General features: G+C 53.1%; 9 protein-coding genes across 9 annotated transcripts; 5 read left to right on the top strand and 4 right to left on the bottom strand.

The window, feature by feature from the left end:
* Window positions 1-136: 136 nt before the first annotated feature.
* On the bottom strand, window positions 137-1,373 carry BJY04DRAFT_231763 (NAD(P)-dependent alcohol dehydrogenase; the record flags this gene model as incomplete). Its single annotated transcript, XM_073719617.1, has 2 exons — window positions 137-1,270; window positions 1,323-1,373. 2 exons carry the CDS (start codon window positions 1,371-1,373, stop codon window positions 137-139), a joined length of 1,185 nt encoding a protein of 394 aa, XP_073566135.1.
* A 581-nt stretch (window positions 1,374-1,954) lies between these two features.
* BJY04DRAFT_210729 (D-mandelate dehydrogenase-like dehydrogenase) lies at window positions 1,955-3,236 on the top strand (the record flags this gene model as incomplete). The annotated part of the gene is made up of 7 exons (XM_073714291.1): window positions 1,955-2,035; window positions 2,092-2,190; window positions 2,239-2,353; window positions 2,403-2,519; window positions 2,566-2,648; window positions 2,704-2,985; window positions 3,030-3,236. 7 exons carry the CDS (start codon window positions 1,955-1,957, stop codon window positions 3,234-3,236), a joined length of 984 nt encoding a protein of 327 aa, XP_073566134.1.
* Window positions 3,237-3,356: 120 nt separating this feature from the next.
* On the top strand, window positions 3,357-4,634 carry rpl17 (60S ribosomal protein uL22). Its single transcript, XM_073708743.1, has 4 exons — window positions 3,357-3,557; window positions 3,857-4,070; window positions 4,192-4,379; window positions 4,428-4,634. Exons 1-4 carry the CDS (start codon window positions 3,555-3,557, stop codon window positions 4,575-4,577), a joined length of 555 nt encoding a protein of 184 aa, XP_073566133.1. The 5' UTR covers window positions 3,357-3,554; the 3' UTR covers window positions 4,578-4,634.
* A 1,021-nt stretch (window positions 4,635-5,655) lies between these two features.
* Window positions 5,656-7,963, top strand: BJY04DRAFT_200275 (uncharacterized protein). Its single transcript, XM_073712903.1, has 5 exons — window positions 5,656-6,391; window positions 6,439-6,497; window positions 6,556-6,594; window positions 6,646-7,029; window positions 7,078-7,963. Exons 1-5 carry the CDS (start codon window positions 6,343-6,345, stop codon window positions 7,861-7,863), a joined length of 1,317 nt encoding a protein of 438 aa, XP_073566132.1. The 5' UTR covers window positions 5,656-6,342; the 3' UTR covers window positions 7,864-7,963.
* Window positions 7,964-8,622: 659 nt separating this feature from the next.
* BJY04DRAFT_143944 (uncharacterized protein) lies at window positions 8,623-9,977 on the top strand. Its single transcript, XM_073708742.1, has one exon. The coding sequence runs from the start codon at window positions 8,832-8,834 to the stop codon at window positions 9,780-9,782; it is 951 nt and encodes a 316-aa protein (XP_073566131.1). The 5' UTR covers window positions 8,623-8,831; the 3' UTR covers window positions 9,783-9,977.
* A 2,074-nt stretch (window positions 9,978-12,051) lies between these two features.
* BJY04DRAFT_210726 (uncharacterized protein) lies at window positions 12,052-13,128 on the bottom strand (the record flags this gene model as incomplete). Its single annotated transcript, XM_073714290.1, has 3 exons — window positions 12,052-12,337; window positions 12,370-12,812; window positions 12,880-13,128. The coding sequence occupies 3 exons, from the start codon at window positions 13,126-13,128 to the stop codon at window positions 12,052-12,054; spliced, it is 978 nt and encodes a 325-aa protein (XP_073566130.1).
* Window positions 13,129-13,422: 294 nt separating this feature from the next.
* Window positions 13,423-14,829, bottom strand: BJY04DRAFT_200270 (intradiol ring-cleavage dioxygenase). The gene is made up of 3 exons (XM_073712902.1): window positions 14,571-14,829; window positions 14,002-14,483; window positions 13,423-13,936 (listed from the first exon to the last, which is right to left on the bottom strand). The coding sequence occupies exons 1-3, from the start codon at window positions 14,805-14,807 to the stop codon at window positions 13,666-13,668; spliced, it is 990 nt and encodes a 329-aa protein (XP_073566129.1). The 5' UTR covers window positions 14,808-14,829; the 3' UTR covers window positions 13,423-13,665.
* Window positions 14,830-14,923: 94 nt separating this feature from the next.
* On the bottom strand, window positions 14,924-19,059 carry BJY04DRAFT_143935 (putative TGF beta receptor associated protein 1). The gene is made up of 3 exons (XM_073708741.1): window positions 18,862-19,059; window positions 16,209-18,802; window positions 14,924-16,159 (listed from the first exon to the last, which is right to left on the bottom strand). Exons 1-3 carry the CDS (start codon window positions 19,016-19,018, stop codon window positions 15,269-15,271), a joined length of 3,642 nt encoding a protein of 1,213 aa, XP_073566128.1. The 5' UTR covers window positions 19,019-19,059; the 3' UTR covers window positions 14,924-15,268.
* Window positions 19,060-19,882: 823 nt separating this feature from the next.
* On the top strand, window positions 19,883-20,676 carry BJY04DRAFT_143928 (uncharacterized protein). Its single transcript, XM_073708740.1, has 2 exons — window positions 19,883-20,103; window positions 20,168-20,676. Exons 1-2 carry the CDS (start codon window positions 20,072-20,074, stop codon window positions 20,586-20,588), a joined length of 453 nt encoding a protein of 150 aa, XP_073566127.1. The 5' UTR covers window positions 19,883-20,071; the 3' UTR covers window positions 20,589-20,676.
* The last annotated feature ends 175 nt before the right edge of the window (window positions 20,677-20,851 follow it).

Genomic DNA, 20,851 nt, shown 5'->3' with positions numbered 1-20,851 from the left:
CATCATGTCATTCAATCTATATACAAGATCCTCAACTTTTCCCTTCCCCCTCCTCAACCCCCTCGACACCAAATATGCACATACGCACCCAAAAAAAAAAAAAAAATAATAAAAAAAAAAAAAAAAAAAAAAAAAACTAACTCTCAATAACAACCTTCACAACCGGCCTCCCAGCCTCATCAACCCCACTCCCCGCAAGCCCAAACGCCCTACTCCCCTCCTCCAACGGCACGCGATGCGTCACAACCCGCTCCTCAACAATACTCATCTTCCCACTCGCCATCAGTTCAATAGCCGCCGGGTACGCATACCCATCATACCGGAACACACCAATGATATCGACCTCGCGGAGCGCCGCCGGACCTAACGGGACAGTCTGGACGGGGTTCCCCATGCCGATCTGCACAAGGACGGAGCCCGGGGAGGCGGCATAGATGCCTGCCTGGATGCAGGCGGGGACGCCTGTGCAGTCGTAGACGCGGGTGAAGCCGAGCCCGAAGGTGTCGGTTGAAGAGATTGTGGATTTGAGGGCTGAGGCTGTGGATTGGGCGGTTGAGAGCGCGAAGGCGGTTTGTTCAGAGTGCGGGGCGTCGCGCGGGGGAGGGGGTGTGGCGGGTTTAGGGATTAGGAAGGTGGAGAGGGTTGGTAGGGATAGGGAGGAGGCGATTTGCAGGCGCGAGGCGTCGATGTCTGCGATGACGATCTGGGTGAAGTGGTCCTGCGCGCTGATGGCTGCTGCGAGGAGGAGGCCGATGGCGCCGGCGCCGAAGATCAGGGCTGTGCTGCCGTGGCCCTCGGGGGTGAGTTTCGGGGGTGGGTTTGAGCGGCGGATGGCGTGGAGGCAGACGGCGAGGGGCTCGACGAGGGCGCCGCCGGCGAAGGAGACGGAGTCTGGGAGCTTGTGGCACATGGATCCTGGGTGGGTGGTGAGTTCCATGAGGGTGCCGTCGAGGTGGGGGAAGACTTTGGCGGAGGAGCGGAAGCGCATTTCTGGGCAGAGGTTGTAGCGGTTGGAGAGGCAGAGGGGGCATTTGCGGCAGGGGAGGCCGACTTCGAGGGCGACGCGGTCGCCGACTTTCAGGTGCTGGACGTTGGGGCCTGTTTCGGTGACGATGCCGGAGGATTCATGGCCGAGGCAGTAGGGTTCGCGGACGACGAAGTCGCCGTTGCGGCCGTGGTTGTAGTAGTGCAGATCTGAGCCGCAGAGGCCGGTGGCGCGGATGGCGACTTGGACTTCGTCGTTTTGAGCGGAGGAGACGGGCTTGGTTTCCTGGTTGTTGTTAGAGAGTGGGCTTGTATAGATGCGGGGGTAGAGAGTTTACCAGGCGCAGGTCTTTGGCGCCGTGGAGGACGAGGGCTTGGCAGGTGGCCATGATGAGATGTTTCTGTATGAGGGCTAGGATTGAGATCAGAACTGGTAGAGCACTGTCTCATGCGCCTTGGGAAGAGGTCGAGAGTATTTGAGTGTTGGATGAGTTGGAGAGAGGCCCCGCTGAACGTGGGGGGCTGTTGAGATCCGGATTTGCTCCGCGTCGGTTATTGAACCACCAAGCAATAGCCGACTTCCTCTTAGAAGACGCTCTCTTCTACCAACGGGATACTCTTCAGACTTTCAGAGACGGCAAGCCAGACGAGTGAACTCGCTGATTACTACTTCGAGACACTGACTGGTTCAGAGGTACGCGCAGAATCGCATCTCGCAGATTCCTCCGAAGTCCGTGGAGGGTATAAACTACATAGATAACTCTGGAGTAAAACCCCCACGTGGAGAAAGAGCTTCAGCCATCAATCAATAATAACTACGGCTATCCCACGAGAATCCGACCTCTATAACCCACCGGACATTTCTCCAGCCTTCTTTCCTTTTCCCAAGTTCAACTCTTCTTTTCCAGATCCTTCCTTCTCCCCCGTGTCCTCGACAATTTCTGCATCTCTCTACCCCGCAATTGACATCATGCCTGCTGCCCTCCTCATCGGTGAAATCACCCACGCGAGAAAGGAATGGGAGGAGCTCTCCTCCATTCTGACCCTCAAGGTAGGTAACAGGCTGTCGCATAGCGAGCATGTATCTAACAATTGTCTTGCGAAAAGGACTTTCCCAGCGGAACGCGCGAAGACTTCATTCGCAACATTAAGGACGGCCAATACGATGATCTGGTGGTCATCTACCGCTCCAATGCTTCTACAAAGGTATCAACATTGAGATTTCGATGTAAAGTCTTGCGCTGACAGTCGCAGTTCACCGGTCCTTTCGACGCCGAGTTGATTTCTCTATTGCCCAAGTCGCTCAAGTATATTTGCCACAACGGAGCCGGATACGACAACATTGACATCCCCGCCGCCTCGGAGAAAGGTGCGTCATTTAGTAAACGACGAGGCGCGCAAGCTAATCGCTACCATAGGAATCTCCGTCTCGAGCACACCCGTTGCCGTCAACAATGCCACCGCAGATGTTGGCATTTTTCTTATGATTGGTGCTTTGCGACAAGCTCACGTGCCACTGACTGCGATCCGAGAGGGTACGAACACAATTGACATTCAATCATGGGATGCTGACGAAACAAGGGAAATGGCATGGGCAGACCAAGCTCGGCCACGATCCCAAGGGAAAGGTACTTGGTATCCTCGGCATGGGAGGAATTGGTCGCGTAAGTAATATGAAGGCTTGTAATGCGCAGGCTTCGCTTCCGCTAACAAGAATAGGAAATGGCCATTCGCGCCCGAGCCTTTGGCATGAAGATCCAGTATCACAACCGGTCGCGCTTGAGCCCTGAGCAGGAGGGTGATGCTACATATGTCTCGTTTGACGATCTGCTCGCTACTTCCGACGTGCTGAGTCTGAACCTGGCGCTAAACGCATCTACCCGCCACATCATCGCGGAGAAAGAGTTCCAGAAGATGAAGGATGGAGTTGTCCTCGTCAATACTGCGCGCGGTGCGCTGATTGATGAGAAGGCATTGGTGGCTGCATTGGACTCTGGAAAGGTAAGTCACGATTCCTTCTGTTTGAGCGAAAACTAAGTTAGTAGGTTGCGTCGGCTGGCCTGGACGTGTACGAGAACGAGCCCAAGGTAGAGCTCGGCCTGCTCAACAACCCTCGAGTGATGCTGCTGCCTCACATTGGTACAATGACTTATGAGACGCAGAAGGAGATGGAGATTCTAGTGTTGGACAACCTGCGGTTGGCAGTAGAGAAGGGGGAGTTGATCACACAGGTGCCGGAGCAGAGGAAATAAAGTATATAACACATCGTATATTAGACATAAACTACCATGTTTGCCGGATTTTCTTTTAAGTAGTTTTCTTGAAGTAGAGAATTAGAAAAAGAGGCCGATGTTGCTGAGCCGGCTAGTCTGCGGAGTCCGAGCGGAGGGGGATACTGCCAGGCGGTAGCCCAAAGCGGCTAGTTAGGGCTCGCTTAGGGCAGTGGATGCCAAGAGCGAAGGCGCACCACAACGAGCGACTCTCGCGATCTCCAAAGTTTGACGGCCGACCGACGAAAAACGACAATCTTCTTTCCCGACATCGAGGACCACCCCGGCAACCACATCAAAATGGTGAGTGTTATTTGGCTCTTGCGTTCACGTTCAGGATCTCGAACGACGGATTCGAATTATTCTCGTGGAGGAACACGCACGCATGTCATGTTGAACGACGAAGAGAAATGTCTGCCTTGAGGGCGATTCGACCGCTGGCCTTGCTGTGTCCTCTATCTCGAATTTCGCCCGTCACCGTTACCCTTCCCACGACCTGTGCTGCACTTGAAAAATCTGCTTGGAATATTTGGAACTTCTGGAATTGAGACTTTTGGAATTGAGAAAATGGCTGGATGCTGATACTGGGTTTCATCGATCAGGTCCGTTACGCTGCTCAGGATATCCCGGCCGACAAGAGCGCCCGTTCTCGGGGCTCTTACCTCCGTGTCAGCTTCAAGAACACCCGCGAGACCGCCCAGGCCATCAACGGCATGAAGCTGCAGCGCGCTCTCACCTTCCTCGAGAACGTCACCAACAAGGCCGAGGCCGTTCCCTTCCGCCGCTTCGCCTCCAGCACTGGCCGCACCGCTCAGGGTGAGTGTTTCTACGTTCCGGAGCATTGGAGTGAGAAAGTCGTTGGAAAGAAATGGATTGAAAAGAAAAATCTCGAATGGACTGGGAATGGACTTGTTGAATGATGCTGACGGCCTTCCAGCTAAGCAGTGGGGTGTCGCTCGTGCCCGCTGGCCCGTCAAGTCCGCCGAGTTCCTCATCGATCTCCTCAAGAACGCTGAGGCCAACGCCGACACCAAGGGTCTCGACACTGGCAACCTCGTTGTCAAGCACATCCAGGTCAACCAGGCTCCCAAGGGCCGCAGACGTACCTACCGTGCTCACGGTCGTGTATGTATCCGCATCAGCCGTTGAAACAATCCGTCTAACAGAAGCTAGATCAACCCTTACATGACCAACCCCTGCCACATCGAGCTCATCCTCACTGAGGCTAACGAGGAGGTCAAGAAGACCGCCGTTGTTGAGCGCACCCGCCTCAGCTCCCGGCAGCGTGGTGCCCAGATTCGCCGTGCCATCACCGAGGCGTAAGCGGGTTTGAGGTGTCGGGGAGGAGTGGATGAGTGGTCAGAATTTACGGGATAGCCGGAGTTTTTCTGTTGTACGGAACAAATACCTGGTCACGAAGAAAATACAAAAGATTCTTCAAAAGAAATTAACACTGTTGAAAAAGCTTTCATCGGGTTGAGCAACGGAAATCAGCCTCCAGTTAATTGCACTGCATGGCGGCCTTGATATGTAATTGTCTTCTGGCTGGCGCAATACAGTCGTTATGATGTTCCTTCTGTTCAGTGTAAACAGGCTGTTACCTTGGTTGGTACTCGTTCGGGCAGCCTTCAACAGTAAAGCGTAGACTGGACCACACCGTTCTTCCATCTGCCAGCCAACTGACATCACTCTCTAGACACTGCCTACATCTACAACCTACCTCATTTCAAGCAATCCTCACAATAGACGCAACCTCTCCATCGCCCGGCTCATTCTGACCAACAATCCCAAGCCTTCCATACAATGGCGCCCCAGGCTTACTCGCATCAACATAAAGCGCAACCCCATGCTCATTCGCAAGATCACACCCATTTCAAAAACATCGTCCATGCACCCTGCCGCTGACAATCCGGGTCAAGTCGGTCTATATATATAAAAGTGCATCAGTCTCCGCTCAAGCACAGGCCATCCCTCTATACGAAATACGGCACCTCTATATCTACACATCCACACGGACGTTACAGAAACTTACCCTCATAACCGGGCATATCAGGATGCCAAGGCGGATACCTCCTCCCGCGTTGCTCCCTTCTGGCGAAGCAGTATCCTATTTCGCGCATGTCGCTATCCGGGCGTTGCCGTGGAAATCTACCTTAGGAGTTGTTGTCGATAGCCTTAAGGGATAGGTTGAGTGGTTTGTGTGTGAGGTCTGAATCGAATAGGTTTGCGGCGGTGTATCAGGCATGGAGTTGGGGGCGTGGGGGAAAGGTATGACTGTGAGAGCCTGAGGAGGAACTAGAGCCTAGAGATTATTGTTTTGGGAATGTCGGGGTGTTATGGGATGGAGGGATAGGGGGGCTTTTAGTGGGGTTAAGTTTGGTGAAGCTGTAGTAGAAGGAGGTGTCATGTTGTACGTCTTGTAATTAGAGGGTATCATCTGATTCTATTGAGAGGAACATATACTGACTACGTACTACGTGCTCAGACTTCTATAGTAAGCGACGTGCATGATGCAGCTTCTCAGCCCAACGAGGCCTCCAACAGCCTCCAGCTCACCTGAACCTCTGCTTCACCAAGGTGGTGAAAATAACCGGAATAACCATGGAAGGTGGTGAGCCAAGGGTGGCGGTGCTGCAGAGAAGAGAGTGAGCTTAATAACAGAGGACGAATCGCCGGGAGTTGCATACGCGTTTCACCTTTGCAAACTGCGTCCGTGTGGCGGTGGGGAGGCCTTCGAGATCCCCTCCCAATTCAACCCCAGGCATCACCATTATCAATGCTTGCATCATGATATCTAACTGGTTGTAAACAGGGCCTTCTTGCGCGTCCGTGATGAAGTGACGAGGTCGCAGTGACAAAGCTAGAGCGACAAAGCGCCACAGCACTTGTGACCGACTCGCTCCGCACCAGCGCTTAGTCTAAATAAAAGAGCCCCCAACTCCCCCAACACATCCAACAGCTGCCTCCGACGCCGAGCTGCAGCCTGCGAGTCTTCCTTTTGCTATTTTTCTTCTTTCTTCCCACTTTTACTCCGATCCTACTTCTCCCTTTAACCCTGCGATTATTACCCGGTTCGGCGCCGTCAACAATGAAGCGTCTCCTCAGTACCATCAACAAGCGCCCGACCCTGAGTCGCAGTGAGTCTAACCCCGGTTACCCCTGGCTTTCGCTGAACAAATAACAGGCCCCTCGCGCGAGGAATATCCCCAAGACGCCCCCGAAAGTGTTATCCTACGAGAAGTGGTTCGTGGAGATCCGATCAATCCGATGCGGGGAATTATGCTGATCGGTGTTTCTACAGACTGCCTTTTGCGAAGAGGGAAAGGGGCCGCACCATCCGGTTCGCCAATCCTTCGTCCAATATAGCGTGCGATAGCTAACAGCGCAACAGCAAGGAGACGAGTTCGTCCACCTACCGAGTATCGTCGAGAGCGCCGAGTCCAGCCCCAATGCCGCGCGCGAAGCCGCCCACCTCCTTCGGAAACTGTTGTCGACGCCGAACTCGACGGCGGCGAATATCCAGTACAATGCGATCATGCTGATGCGGATTCTGATCGACAACCCGGGCCATACTTTCTCTCGTAACCTCGATGCCAAGTTCATCGCGACGGTCAAGGACCTTCTGCGCACGGGCAAGGATATGGGCGTGCAGCGGTTTGTTCGGGATACACTTGATGCTTTGGAGGCACAGCGCGGGTGGGACGAGGATCTCAAGCCGCTCGTCGAGATGTGGAAGAAAGAAAAGGAGAAGATGAACAAGGTCTACAGCTCAAAGGTGTGTATGCTTGATGACCTGAAACGTGGATATAGGCTGATTGTGCAGGGCAACCGGGGTACTTGGCGAGGAAGCCCGTCGCGTCAGAACTCGGACAACTTTGTGCGCGTCGAACGTACAGACACGCTACCGCCGCCCGAAGAGCTTGTCTCTCGGATATCAGAAGCAAAGACCTCGGCGAAGCTCCTGAGGCAGTTTGTCGAGACAACACCGGCTGTTGAGTTGCCTAACAACGATCTCATCATGGAATTCTCCGGTCGGTGCCGGAGAGCATCGCGCGCGATTCAGAACTATATCCATGCGACGAACCCGCCTCCCGATGAGGATACCCTGTTGACGCTGATTGAGACAAACGATGAGCTGTCCGTAGCGTTGTCAAAACACCAGCGGGCCATGCTACAGGCGCGCAAAGCCCTCGGGCAGCCATCGCCCCCAGTAGACTCCGGCACGCAGACAACCTACCCAGACGAGTTCCCGATCGCAAGCAACGCGCGCCCGGTTCCTCCTCCGCCAGTTCCGTACCGGACCCAGACCCCTCCCCCGGTTGAGCCTGTCTCGCCCGTGTCGCCTGAAATGCTCACGCATCGGTCCGGCACAAATACCATGTTGACCGATATCTCATCAGCAAGCGGAAGCGGACCACTCCCTCCGTCAGGCCGGTACGAATACCGGTCGGAGGACTACCAAGTGCAGAACCCGTTCGCAGATAACTACAGCATCCCACCCGGTCAAGCAGACGAGACAGGTCGGGGGCGTGAGCAGGAGCAAGAACGGTGGAATGGAACGCAGCAGCCGGCGCAGACCCAGCCAGCGCAGCCAAGCCAGCACCTTTAGCAGAACGAGCGCAAGCGATTTGGTTTCTTTTGTATCCTTCCGTGTTTTGTATTTATACCCTGTGATACCTCTTTGCGGTATGAATGGATTTTCCGGATAATTATCGTTTCCTTTCTATTTACCGAGCTTTCGTATCTTATTTCACCTACCATCATATACGGTATTGGCTACTGAACGAGCAGGATCAGGGTAATCAACAGTGGACCCAACATCAGCTCAATATCAGTAAGTCAAGCCCTACAAGATTAACGAAATCTAACTTCCCTCGCAACAGACCACAATAAAGCCGTCTTGATTACCGCCGTGGCATATAAATTGTGCCAATATACTCTCAAATTCCGAGGATGACCGCCGGCCCGCACCAGAGACCAATGCAATGAAGGTGAAACGCCCACAGCGCCAAGTGGCCAGCGCAGCCAAGAGTCCAGATCCACCGCCGTTATTGAGGCTAATCAAGCTGAAACTATATAGCGCTTCGGTTCATTCCGACCGCGGCCTTTCCCTGCTGTTTTCCCTTGCCGCCAGGGCGAGCTGTTGGCTTGGAAGGTGAAGCTGCCATTCCTGATGCTGGCCCTGTCGCACGATTGACAGGCCCCTGAGTCTTATGTGGATTTGGGATGGGATTCTTGCCTGTTGCGGTTTAGGGAGTGTTTCATGGGTCTGTCATGATGCAGGCGTGGGCTCTGGGTGTAGGGGTAGTAGAGTCTTGGAAGAGGGGAGAGGAGTATAGATATAAGGTGAGTTTCATGGTAGACTCGTCCTTTCTCTTCTCCTCTCTTCCTCACGCACGCAGGCTTGCTTGTTGACTTTCTTTCCCACCACATTCTCTTCACCACACTGGTCTGTGACCGTGTCATTCTTTACTCAAACTCACACTCTCTATCGGTATACTGGTATACCATCCAATCACTCTCTCCAACTTCATTTCTCTCGATCTTCAAATCAAACCAACAACAACCACCATCAAAATGATGCAATCAACCTCCATCCTGGCTATGGCCAGCCTCCTCTCCCTCGCCAACGCCCACGGCTACATCACCACACCCTCCCCCCGTCTCCCCGGTCCCGCCATGGGCTCCGCCTGCGGTCAGCAAATGCTCAACAACCAAGAAGCCGACCGCGCCGGTAACATCCAGGGCCAACTGCAAGTCGCCAACGGCCAATCCGACTACGACGCCGCCGCCTGCGACGTCTGGCTCTGCAAGGGCTACAAGTTCGAAGACAACACCGACAACGTGCAGTCCTACACCCCCGGCCAGGTCGTTGACGTCGTCGTCAACATCGTCGCCCCGCACACCGGTGTCGCCAACGTCTCCATCGTCGACACAGCCACCAACACCGCCATCGGCAACCCGCTCATCAACTGGGACGAGGGCTACGCCTCCACCGCCACCGGTGTCTCCGAGGACGAGACCAACTTCAGCATCACCATCCCCGAGGACCTGGGCAGCCAGTGCTCTGAGGCCGGCGCCTGCGTGATCCAGTGGTACTGGTTCGCCGAGGACATCGACCAGACCTACGAGTCTTGCGTTGATTTCACCGTTGGTGGGTCTGGCTCTGGAGAGACACCTTCTGAGCCTGAGGAGCCGTCTACCTCTTCTGCCGCTCCTACCTCGACTGCTGCGCCGACTTCAACTGCCACTGCCACTGCTACCACCACCACCACCACCACCACCACCACCACCACCAGCAGCGCAACAATCACCACCTCCCCCTCTCGCGCCCCTACATTCAGCACCTCTGTCCGCCCTACCTCAACTGCGACAGAGACCCAGACGGAGGTTACCACCCCCACCGAGAGCGCGACTGTGCCGTCTGCCCCTGCCACAACCGACTACTCGCTCCCCGTTGACGGAACTGCCGAGGAGCAGATTAGCTGGATCAAGGCTCTCCTGAAGGCCGTTCTTGCCTACGAGTAGAGAAGCGTAGAATAGAGTAATCGAGTCGCTTTGTGACTCTGTTGCTGGGGGTTTCTGCGGGGGGTTTGATGATGTTGTTTGTTGTGGACTTTCTCTTCGCCTGGGTGTCTGTCGTGTAAAAATACTATTTAACTATTACTGCTTCTGCTGCTGCTAGGCTAGACTAGACTAGAGAAGTGATTCGGTTATTCTAGAGTTGTGTTATCTTATAGAGTTGTTTGACTTTTATTTGCTTGCGTCTGTAATCCATCAATTGCCTCAGGCTACCATCTATGGAAGTGATGTCCGGGTCAAGGACCGGAAGTCATGTCCTTGACTGTCTGACTTTTCCTGCTCAACCTCCCCATCCCCCTCCTCGTGTCTTCTCTTGAGTCACAATACCTACGACACAAGTGCTATGAACATGGCATAGTTAGCAAGCGCATCAAGTTTATCTGCATTGCAGCTAAGCAGCTAACAGTCGCTAGATACGGTACCTCCAGCAACCACCATCGCTCGACACTCTGTGTTGATCCCACGAACCATAAACACGACTTGAAGAGACAGCAGTAGTAAGGTTCTACACCGTTAACAATCTCACAAGGCAACCACACCCTTGATGAGTCCACGATCCTTTACTGGCTTGATGAGTGGAGAGGTGACATCAGGAAAGCAGATACCTAAGGTCCCGACGTTAGCTGGATTCTTACCTTGGTACTAGTATATAAGTGGAGGGAGGAAAGAAAAATAAAAGAGATTGATCGGAATCAGCCTGGGCTGAGCATCATCCCAGGTTTCATCATTGACCGGAGCCTCAGAGAAACAGCCACAACAAGAGTCACTTACCTCGATGAACATACGATATTCAATCGGAATAGAATTGAGCTGAGATGCGGGTGCTTAGAACGCTGCTACTGGTCAAGAACAAAAGTCTCGAAACTAATAGTCGTAACAAAACAGAATCACTTACCCCGGTGCGGGTATACTCGTCGCAAGGGCAATGGGAGAGACAATGAATGCGCCAAGGTCAGTCAGCCATCTAACAAATCTGCTATTCCCACATTAACCTGATATTAGAAAGAAGGGGTCTTACGGAGCACTTGCCTCGATGATGATATAGTCCATCCGGATGGAGTTGACCTGAGAGGCTGTGGAAAAAGTCAGCCGCGAGCAGCTGAGCATCACCCACTCGTTTTCTTGGACGTCTCACTTAAAAGTCGTAACAGGATAACTTGTCTCCATGATGATTTACAATTCAGAAGGATTGACCTGAGAGGCAGTGGCCCAAGCCAGCTATGAATGCGCGTTCCACTAACGAGGTATCGCCCCATCCCATCACGAACCAGAGCCCTAAGTCGCGACATCATCCTCGACGATGTATCCGAGACCAAGCCGTCCGCCTGCGAGGGCCGGTAACCTGAAAAGAGCGGTCCAAATTAGCAAAGTTGAACATAATACCCGCGGATGACTCGAGGTTTCAGCCGTCTCTAACCACCGGAACCACTTGCCTTGACGCTGTTGCCATTGTCCATCTCAAACGATCATATCCTGCTGGACTGAGAGGTGTCCCTTCTCAAGGCCTTGCCCTCAATACACCCTCCATGTCTTAGTCCATGTGCTAGTGATCTCTAGATTACCCAACGAAGAGAAGTCCAGGAAGTTTGTACCAACGGATGAAACCAGTGTGGAGCTGTGTACGACGACCCAGAGGAACGAGAAACGCCCCGAATGACTAGACAGCAAAGAAGACACAGATATAAGCAGAGGATAGTGACCTCAAGCAGAGAGAGACAGGTACAATGAGTCTCGCGGCTTTCGACTTACGAATACTGTTGACATGGAAATCGCACCTGGTGCATGCCACTTAGGGCACAAATGGATGATTAGAAATTTATCTACGTACGGTAGTCTGGACTGATGATAGAACGCCAGGCAATGGCAGGACTTCCTATCTCACCACCACTTTCCTTCTACTGACGTGTAGCCCTAACTTGGGTTTGAAGAGGGGATGGGCTGGTAAAAGGAGGAACACTGCATTTTCTTTGCTATGGTTATTACCATCTCTTTTTTACATGGGATCTCAATGAGATTGCTACTAGAGCCAGTTGATGCTCTTTGTGGTAGGGATGGAGGCGCGTGTGAAGAGGATCGTGGGGGATGGAAGAGAGGGCTAGTGTGGGATCCAGATGATACTCGGTGTATATGACGATGAAAACAGAGGATGAAGCCGAAGCTGAGAACATCTAGATACAGATCTATATACAATAACTTAAACCCCTCCACCCTCCCTCTACCTCATCTCCAACCCCTGCCTCACAAAGTCCACCACCGTCTCCCTAAAGCGCCTATACTGCACCCCCAACTCCCTCCCCGCCCTCTCCCCATCCAACCCATAACTCTCATCCACCCCCTGCTCCTCCCCACCACCCCTAACACCCCCCCGCAACCCCTCAAACTCTTCTTTCACAATCCCCGCCACAACCCCATACGAGAACCTCTCCGGCGCACAAACCGTATATCTCCCCCCACCCACCTCCCCCCTAAGTAACGCCTCAACATGCGCCCCCGCCAAATCCCTCACATCCACCCAAAACGGCACCCTCGCAACCGGCAACTCCTCCCAGAAGCAGCCTGCCAAAGCATCGCATTCGACTCATTCAGCCCCTCCAACCCCGCAACAGGATGCACAACCGGCCCAAACGTCATGGGCGGACAGAGCGAGACGAGATCGAAATCCGGTTTATGCGTGGAGATAAATTCCCAGGCGGCGAGTTCTGCGAATTTTTTGCTGCCCCTGTAGGCGACGACCGCGGAGGTCGATGGGTCGATGGAATGCGCGTAGCTCTGCGGGTTCCAGTCTGAGGACGTGTATGTGAAGTACGGCGGTGTTTTGCGGGTTGTATCAAGCACAGAGGCGAACGAGGATGTTAGCACGATGCGCTTCACTGTCACGGGAGATTGACCATGCGCGGCAGCAAATAGGGCCTTGACGCCGTTGATTGCTGGAATGATGAGCTCGCGCTCGTTGTCTGTCGTGTTGTATGTGAAGGGCTGGTATCCATATTAGCTATGCGGATTCCACTGGCCTTCTCGTCGTGGCTTGGTAGGGAAGACTCACGCTCGCGGCATGAATAACCCCATCAACGCCGCTAACCGCCTCTTCTAGCCCACCGGGGCTCTCGAAATCGTTGATCTGGACGAATTCCAGCTGGGATTTGTATTGTGGGCGGGCGTTGAGCATGGCTTGGGCTTTTGCGGGGGAGCGGGTGGCGCCGCGGACGCGGAGGCCGCGGGCGAGCAGGGCGTCGACGATGTGGGCGCCGATGAAGCCCGTTGCGCCGGTGACGAGGACGAATTTGATGTCCATGTTCGTAGGTGTATTTGGAAGTAGGTAGGTTGGAATGGAGGTGAAGCGGGGAAGAAGTGGGGGAGATGGAGGATCTTATATAAATAGTATAGAAAGCTATTTAGCCGGAGATCGTCCGATCTAACCTCCAACTACCTAGTTTATTAGACTATTATCACTGAAGATGAGGCTGGTATATCGAGAGGGTTATTCACCGAGTCACACTGATGGGGACGCGAAAGGGTTGGCTGGCTGGCTGTTAGTATGTATTGATTTATCGATTCTATGGCTAATAACTATTTCGTATCTTTCGAGTGGTCTTTGTTCTTGTGCTAAATCTATCCTTCTATCGTATAAGCAGGTGCGTTTGATTGTGCTCACACTCTTCAACTCCAGTCGGGATGATCCTCGATTGCGATGCAGGTGTTATATCTCATCAATTATTGAGGTCGATGCCAAAGGACATAGTGTCAGAAATCTCGAGTTTATCATTCAAGCATATATACATTCATTTTCATACCCCAAGGATTAGGGCTCGCTCCGCTCGCTCTGCACTGTCTAGTCAAGATCCGGAATCGGCAACCCGTTCACGATCTTAACCTTCCGGCCGAGCTTATCCAGCGCGTCTTTTGAGTTCTTCGCCCGCAGGTCACTTGTCTCCTTCTCAGAGACAAGAACGAAGTCATACGTGAGCAGCGCATGGTCCTCAGAAACACCGTATTTAGCCGCGTACTCCTTCCCTGCCTTCCCGAGATCCACAACAAGGGAGTCCTTGACTCCAAAGACAGCATCCGATGTCTCGAAGGGGTCGTTTCGGAGATACAGGGCACTGCACACACGTTAGCCACACTGCCCGTCACCGTCACTCACAGAAGAAGAAGGTAGAGAACTCACGTAATCAAATGATCAAACCCCTCCCTCTCAAACATAAAATGCATATGACTCGGCCGATACGGATGCCTGCCCAACTTCTTCAACAACCTTCCCACCGGCCCATCATGCGGAATCGGATACGGCACGGGCGTGATCGCATTGAACCAAAACACGCCCTCCTTGTCGCTATGCATGATACACCGCCCATCCGGCCCCGCGCGATCCGCATGTTGCACATCGTAGTGCCCCGTGCTGTCCGTCTCCCAGATATCGATCTTGACGCCCTCCACGGGATTCCCTGCCGTGTCTTTGATTGTGCAGACGACTAGGAGTGGTTCGCCGGCTGGGTCGGAGGACATGGAGCCGCCCGCGGCGATCTCCTCGGCTTCGTGGGTGTGGAAGGGGCCGAGGACGGTGCCTTCGGTGCTGTTGGGGGGTTTGGGGTGGTCGATTGAGTCGACGAGGATGGAGAGGCCGAGGACGTCAGAGAGGAGGATGTATTCCTTAAGTTGCCTTTGTTAGCATTGTATTTTTTTTTCTTGCGGTCCCCCACTTGAAGAGCAGTAATCGAGATACGAAAGGAAACCTACCTGTCGAACATCCGTACAGATCTGCCCAACTTCGGTTAGGAACTTCAGCCCGGTCATCCACTCTGCGGAGGAGAGGCGAGTCTCGCGCGCAAAGTCGTGCAGGTGCGTGACTAGTCGCTCGAGAACGTATTTCATGCGCGGGTCGTCGCAGAGGGAGTTGATGCGGATGACGTTTTCGGTGATGTTGTCAACCGTCAGGTCTTTCATGGGGGGGATTTTGACTTGGGAGGGGTCCATTGTGTCTGTTGGCTTGTGTTTGAGAGGAGTGAGGGGCGTGGGATCTGGAGAGGATGCAGTGTAAATATAGTTGTCTGAACTCTGAAGTCACCCCGCATGAAGCTCAGAATCAGTAAGCAGGGGATTTTTTGGGAAAGAGGTGATTGGTTGAGTTGGGGTGCTCCGGAAATCCCCCGCGGATCGCTTTAGTTGCGTTGGAGGTAGTAGTAGGTAGTTCTGGGTCATTGCAATGATGCCATTGGTATCGTACAGATGCTCTCTATTGATTTGGACACAATGCTATCGGCAGTGGTGGCTCTATTCAAACGGTGTGAACATCTATTTCGTTCGTATCGTATACCCCCCTAGTCTAAAGAGGTCTGAGGAATGATTCCGCGCGCCACACCCCACACTTACGCGGAAAAGATAATTGCCGATGCTGAGTAAGCTCTAACGGATATACGGAGTAAGCCTTAGATGCTTCACTCCCCCGTGATCATATCTCCAAAATCACTCTCCGTATCTCCCCGCGCAGTTATGGGCTGGGCATGCCCCCGCAATTGCTTCAGCCCGCTCTCATCCTCGACCCAGCCTCCGATCTTTTCCATTCCGGATATATACTCTGCGGCCACCCGCAAATTCTGCCCTGCCGAGAGCGCGCGCTCGATCCGAACCTCACGCGACTCTGACACAAGCACCCGGAACACGTGTGCCAAAAAGTTGTTGAGAATGTCCACGCTCCAGTCGTCTGGAATGATGCTGAGGACCTCGCGGACGTCGAACCAGGCGGCGAAACGGCCTAGAAGGTCGCTTGTGCGTTCAATGCGCTCAGGGAGATCATGGATCTGAAGAAACTCGTCCAGTAGATACCGAAACAGTTCGGATTGACGAGTCTTCTCCGCAAACTCCAACGGTGCACCAGTAGAGCTAGTACTCCGGGGCCCACCAAACAGACAATAGCGTGCTGCAGCGTCATAGTCGCCTAGTCCATGAGTTAGTAGGCGAAGAGCCTCGCGGTGGCGGCCTTGTAGTCCATCAAGGATGATAGACTCGGAGACTAGCTCGTTTTGAAAGGGTTCAATGCGGGCAAGAACCGCGGGGATTGAGTAGTTCAGACTTGGGGCAGCGACAGAAGTAAATTGGGAGCTGCTACCCCCTCCAAGTAGCTGGAGGAGACGAAGTCGAGATTTCCACCACGGATCTGAGGGAAGGTTTTCCGTAATGAAATTCATGTAGGTGGGCTTAGGTGGTCGGAGGGCACGGTAGGTGGAGTATGATTCGGAGAGAGATGTTCGTGCTTCAGGGGACTTTTCGAGCACTGATATTACTGTGTCAAGGTAGTATTGTAAGAGATCATCGGCGTATTGAGCATACTGTATTGACGGTCAGACAAAAGGGTAGACAACCAGCTGCGGAACTTACATTTTTCGAAAACACGAGATGCTCCAAATACTCCTGAACAGCATTCGGCGCACGCTCTTTGAGTAGAGCCACGACATCCGCTGGATCGCGTATGACTCGACTTGTGTTGTCTGCAAATACCTGGATGCCAAGCTGGGGATTTCGTTGGGCGAGCCACGACGCGTACTCCTCGACCAGCTGCGCATCCTTGATCTTGACCAAGTACCGTCGCATTTGCACCTCGACGCCGGCGGGAGTAATCTCACCACCGACATCTTCTTCGCCTTCTATAATCCTCCGCCAGGTCTTCAAAACATTGCCCGACATTTTCTGGCTCTGGTACAAACGGCTCAGAACGTAAAGTCTGTGGTAACTTTCTAAGAGAGCAACTGCATGGTCAAAATTGCCCTTCCAGTTATCGACAAGCTTGTTAAGCTCAGAGCGTATTCGCGACGTAGCCTGCTGCTCTTTCGTCATGCCTGCAGACTGCTCAAGGATGAGCCTAAGAAGACCTGCATCCACGCTGTCCAAGACGTAGGTTTCGTCTGATATACTACCGTATCCACGCTTCTGCTGCCACGAAAGCAGAAAGCGCTTCATCATACTTAGGACTCCAGCATCAAAGTATCCCATGAGGGAGCCTTCCGCTTTGTCGGCTTGTTCCAGGTAGGACTCTGCCGTTTCTGCCAGTCCCGCATGGACCCAGATTCCTTGAACACTTTGGCGTGTCTCGGTGCGTAGGAGAGGGATGAGTATCATAGCTATGCGGGGATCCATTTCTCCAACGATAAGCGCTTTTTCTGTTGTGTCGATGACTGCATCATTTCTGGATTGAGGGTCCATGAAGAGAAGATCACCTAGAAGAAGTAAACTGGCTTTCTGCTTAAGAAAGTTTAACCCAAGGAATTCCGCCTCCGATCTAGGCTCTGTTTGTTGAACGGACCCAATCAAGTCCCAGATGGCTTTCCTATCGAGCGTGTGTCCGTTATCGCGTGCTACCATTGCCTTCTGTAGGAGTTCATCAAGATGTGTGGTGAGTGGATTTCTCACAATGCGCCAGATCTGATTTCCAGCCCACATGACGAGACTACTCCGGGTCTTTCCCATTTGCTGCGCTATTTTTGCTTCCTCGGCGTTTCGATCGGCTTCCCAATCCGAAGCTTTTTTGGGCCCGTCGGAGTCTGTCAGTTCCTGTGACTCGAACAGTTCTTTTTCTTTCTGCAGCTGCTCAATTGATGCCTGAGTCCTCGGGTCTGCGGCAGGTGCATAGGCCGACAATGTGGGTGTTTTCAGCCGAACCATGCGTAATAAATTACCTAGTTCTCGTATCTCCAACTCGGTAGGACTAATCGTGTGACTGACTCCAACGTTCCTTGTTTGTTCGTCTTGCATCATTGGGATTTCTACCCAGCTCTTGTGGTCTTCTGTCTCGGCTGGATCAACATCCCATGGCTGCACCTCTAAAAACTTTCGAACCTGGCCTTCTCTATCAGATTCTATGACGGCGAGTACAAGCTCATCTTTTGTGTTCTCCGGCGACTGAATGAGGTTTGTTTCATCGCCCTTGTCGATAACAATGGATTTGGGGTATTTGTGAAAGGTAATAGTGCCACGGACCACATCGCCTTCCACGTTGACAAACATGCCAACACCGGGCTCTGTTTCTTCGGTGCCCCTGACGAGGAGAAACTCGGACGGGGTCGGCGAGAGAATGTAGGGCTTCAGTTCGGTCGTAGGCTTCGGCAGGGGTGGGAGAGGTTTCCGTTCTTCGCCGGTGCCGGGTTGTGACTCGCGCGTAGGCTGCTCAGAAGACGTCCACGGTGAAGGCTCCTTACCACGCTCCCTCGAGACTGATCGTCTCGGTGTTCCCGCCTCCGATGGCTCCGGCGTTAGGGATCTTGATCGGTCCTTGGAGGACGAGCGCGGGGGTATCGTAGGCTGTAACATACCTCCAAGAGAGTTGACACTAGAGCTTCGACCATGATTTCGACCATCCGGAGAGCTGCCTAGTGGCGAGGTTTTGGAAGCAGAGTAGGCTGGGATATCCTCAACCCGGCCAGAATCTTGCATTTCATCGGCGAAGGATATTGGGAACAAGGGTATCTTTTGCTGGTGTTCCACGTCCAGGAGTGAATACGTCCGGTTGTCTGCGACACAGGATATCGGACCTCTCCGCGACAGCGTTAGACACCCCGGGAACTCAATGTTCCTGACCAGCCGGGCGCCATCACCAATCTTCACCAACATCAGACGGCTGTTGGTCGCTATCATCACCACGGGAGTTTCAGCCTCCTCGGGTGTTATATTCAAATCCAGACCACCTATCCAGCGACAATTGTTGACCTTTGTGTTGCCGCCAAAAGCCGGACTAAGCTCCGGGAGCATGTAAAACGTCGCTGTGCCATTGCATAGGACACAAGCCTTGTTCACGGTAGGGAGAAGAAGGATCTGCTGGATACCCGATTGGCTCTGGGCGGAAGCGCTCTGGGAGAATGTGATGGGTAGTCTTGAGGCTAAGATGAATTGCGGTTCGGTCGATTCGTCGGAGGGGCTAGATGGGAGGCAGACGAAATGCAGGATCTCCGCTTCAGAGGTACCGATATAGAGATTGTCATCTGGGGAAGTGAAGTATCGAGGTTAGCGGCTGGCAGTCTTGTTGACTGAGAATACTCACTCCAGTACTCCACGCATGTAATATGTACATCTCCCTCCGCATCATCGGCGGCCACAGGAACTTGATTGAAGAGCGATCGGAATACATAGGGAGCAGCTTTGGGAGGGGCAACTTTGCGCCTCTTGCGCGAGTTGACGCCCTCCTCTTCTGACACCATGGTGAGACCAGCTCTAAGGCGTCCAAAGGGCTGAAGCTATGAGCTTCTGTGATTGCGAACGATTGACGCTGCGTTGGAGTGGATCAGAGCTGGAGATGGTTAAGCTTGCTGACTCAGGTGGAGTATCAACAATCTACTCCAAGTTTTGAATGCCTGATGTGTCAGGCAGGTGTATATCCCAGTCAAGTCGATCAAAGGTCTTCCTAGAAATGTCAGATCGCCCATCCATCAACTTCCGACAACACATTCATGGTCCAACATGGGGCTACGCAATCTACCGTACTAGTTACTCGCCTGCACTGCAAAAGGCCTGGGAGCGCACAATCGACAAGCTCCGCAATTCAATTATTGCCAGCGTCGAGAAAGAACTGTACGATCCGAGAACAGGGGCTTTACGTCACGATGTTGATCTGTCCCCGGTCAACTTCGTCAAGGACAGGCTCCAGCTCTTGATTCAGGACGACCCCCGAAGCTACAACGGCCGATGCTGTCCGCGAGACATTTCATGCGTGGTGCTACCCGCCGGGCGAACAGGTATTCACTGTGGCGGATATCCTCGCAACTCCAGATGCCTCCAAGGTCCAGACGCGGGCGGACATTCCTGTTTCGGAATGGGTGTGTCTCATGATCGACGAGGAAGTATTAAAATGTGTGGACGGGGATCTGAAGAATGAGTACGGAGAAGGGCCTTATATCAAGGCCATCGAGCGGCTACCTGCCATAAGCCCGGATTACGACGGCTCATTTAAGGTGGCTCTGACCTTCCTGTGGGGAATGTATGGTAGAGCAGATAACCAAGGCGGGGTCGACCAGTTCCTGCCTCCAAGGCGCCGCAAGACGGGTGAGCGACCAATTTATAACGGTGCCTGGCCGGAGGACGTCGAAATGGAGTCTTTAGGAATCGACCCGGATGAGATAGATTCGCTGGAGGACGAACTGGACCAGGCGTTCGAGGAAAGCCGGGGCACTGATTCTCGAGCGGCGGTCTGACCTGTTCAGGTCTCGACTCAATTGAAGACTTTGAGCTCCGTATACGAGACGGCTAGCAAGTCAATGCCACCGATTTCGTTCCGCGATCCTACCAAGTACTTTCTCTTTCTTGGCTTCGCTTTACACGTGCGTCAGGACAAGTAGCTAACAGGAATTTAGGTCCGATGGTCGCTTATCGTTGCTCCCGCGGGAGACTGTCAACCGTATTGCATCGCATCTGGACCGCATAGATATCCTCAATCTGTCCCTAGCATCAAAAGGCCTCTACACTCTGACCGAGAAACTTCTCTATTCAACCGTCACTTTGAAAAGTAACCACGCTATGATGAGATTCAGTCGCACTCTGGCAACAAGGTCGAGCATATCTAATCTGGTTTTGACATACTCGATCGAAGGTGAGGTTGATGTTGAGCCTTCCGCTGGCTGTATCATCGACTACCACATCGAACGACTGTCTTCTCTCCGCACTCTCCTTTTCTGCCCGGCGCACAGAATAGAGAAAGAGTGCCGCTGCATGTCTGCCTTTACTCGCAAATTAACCGGGGGTCATATCAGTCCGACTCTTAAAGCTGGTGGGTGATTGACCTTGCATACGTATTTGCGCGCGCTTGGCTCCTGACGGATAAAACAAATGAATAGTCTGCTTCGACCTCGTCTATCCAGCCGCAGCCACAGTGGCACAGGATGCCCAGCCACAACTCCTTTTAACGATTCTTTCCATACCCCAATTGGAAACAGTCACCGCGTTCTACCGAATGCCGGAACCCGTTTACTGGGATAACTTTAAGGATAGTGTAATTTCCTCCCTACTGCCTCGGGACCCGCCGGTCCTGGAAAACACGC

Source organism: Aspergillus karnatakaensis (assembly GCF_047715665.1).
Source record: "Aspergillus karnatakaensis strain CBS 102800 unplaced genomic scaffold BJY04scaffold_69, whole genome shotgun sequence".
In the NCBI taxonomy this organism is placed as follows: domain Eukaryota; kingdom Fungi; phylum Ascomycota; class Eurotiomycetes; order Eurotiales; family Aspergillaceae; genus Aspergillus; species Aspergillus karnatakaensis.
The sequence above is the reverse complement of the archived record's forward strand: the minus strand, read 5'-3'. Positions and strand labels throughout refer to the sequence as shown.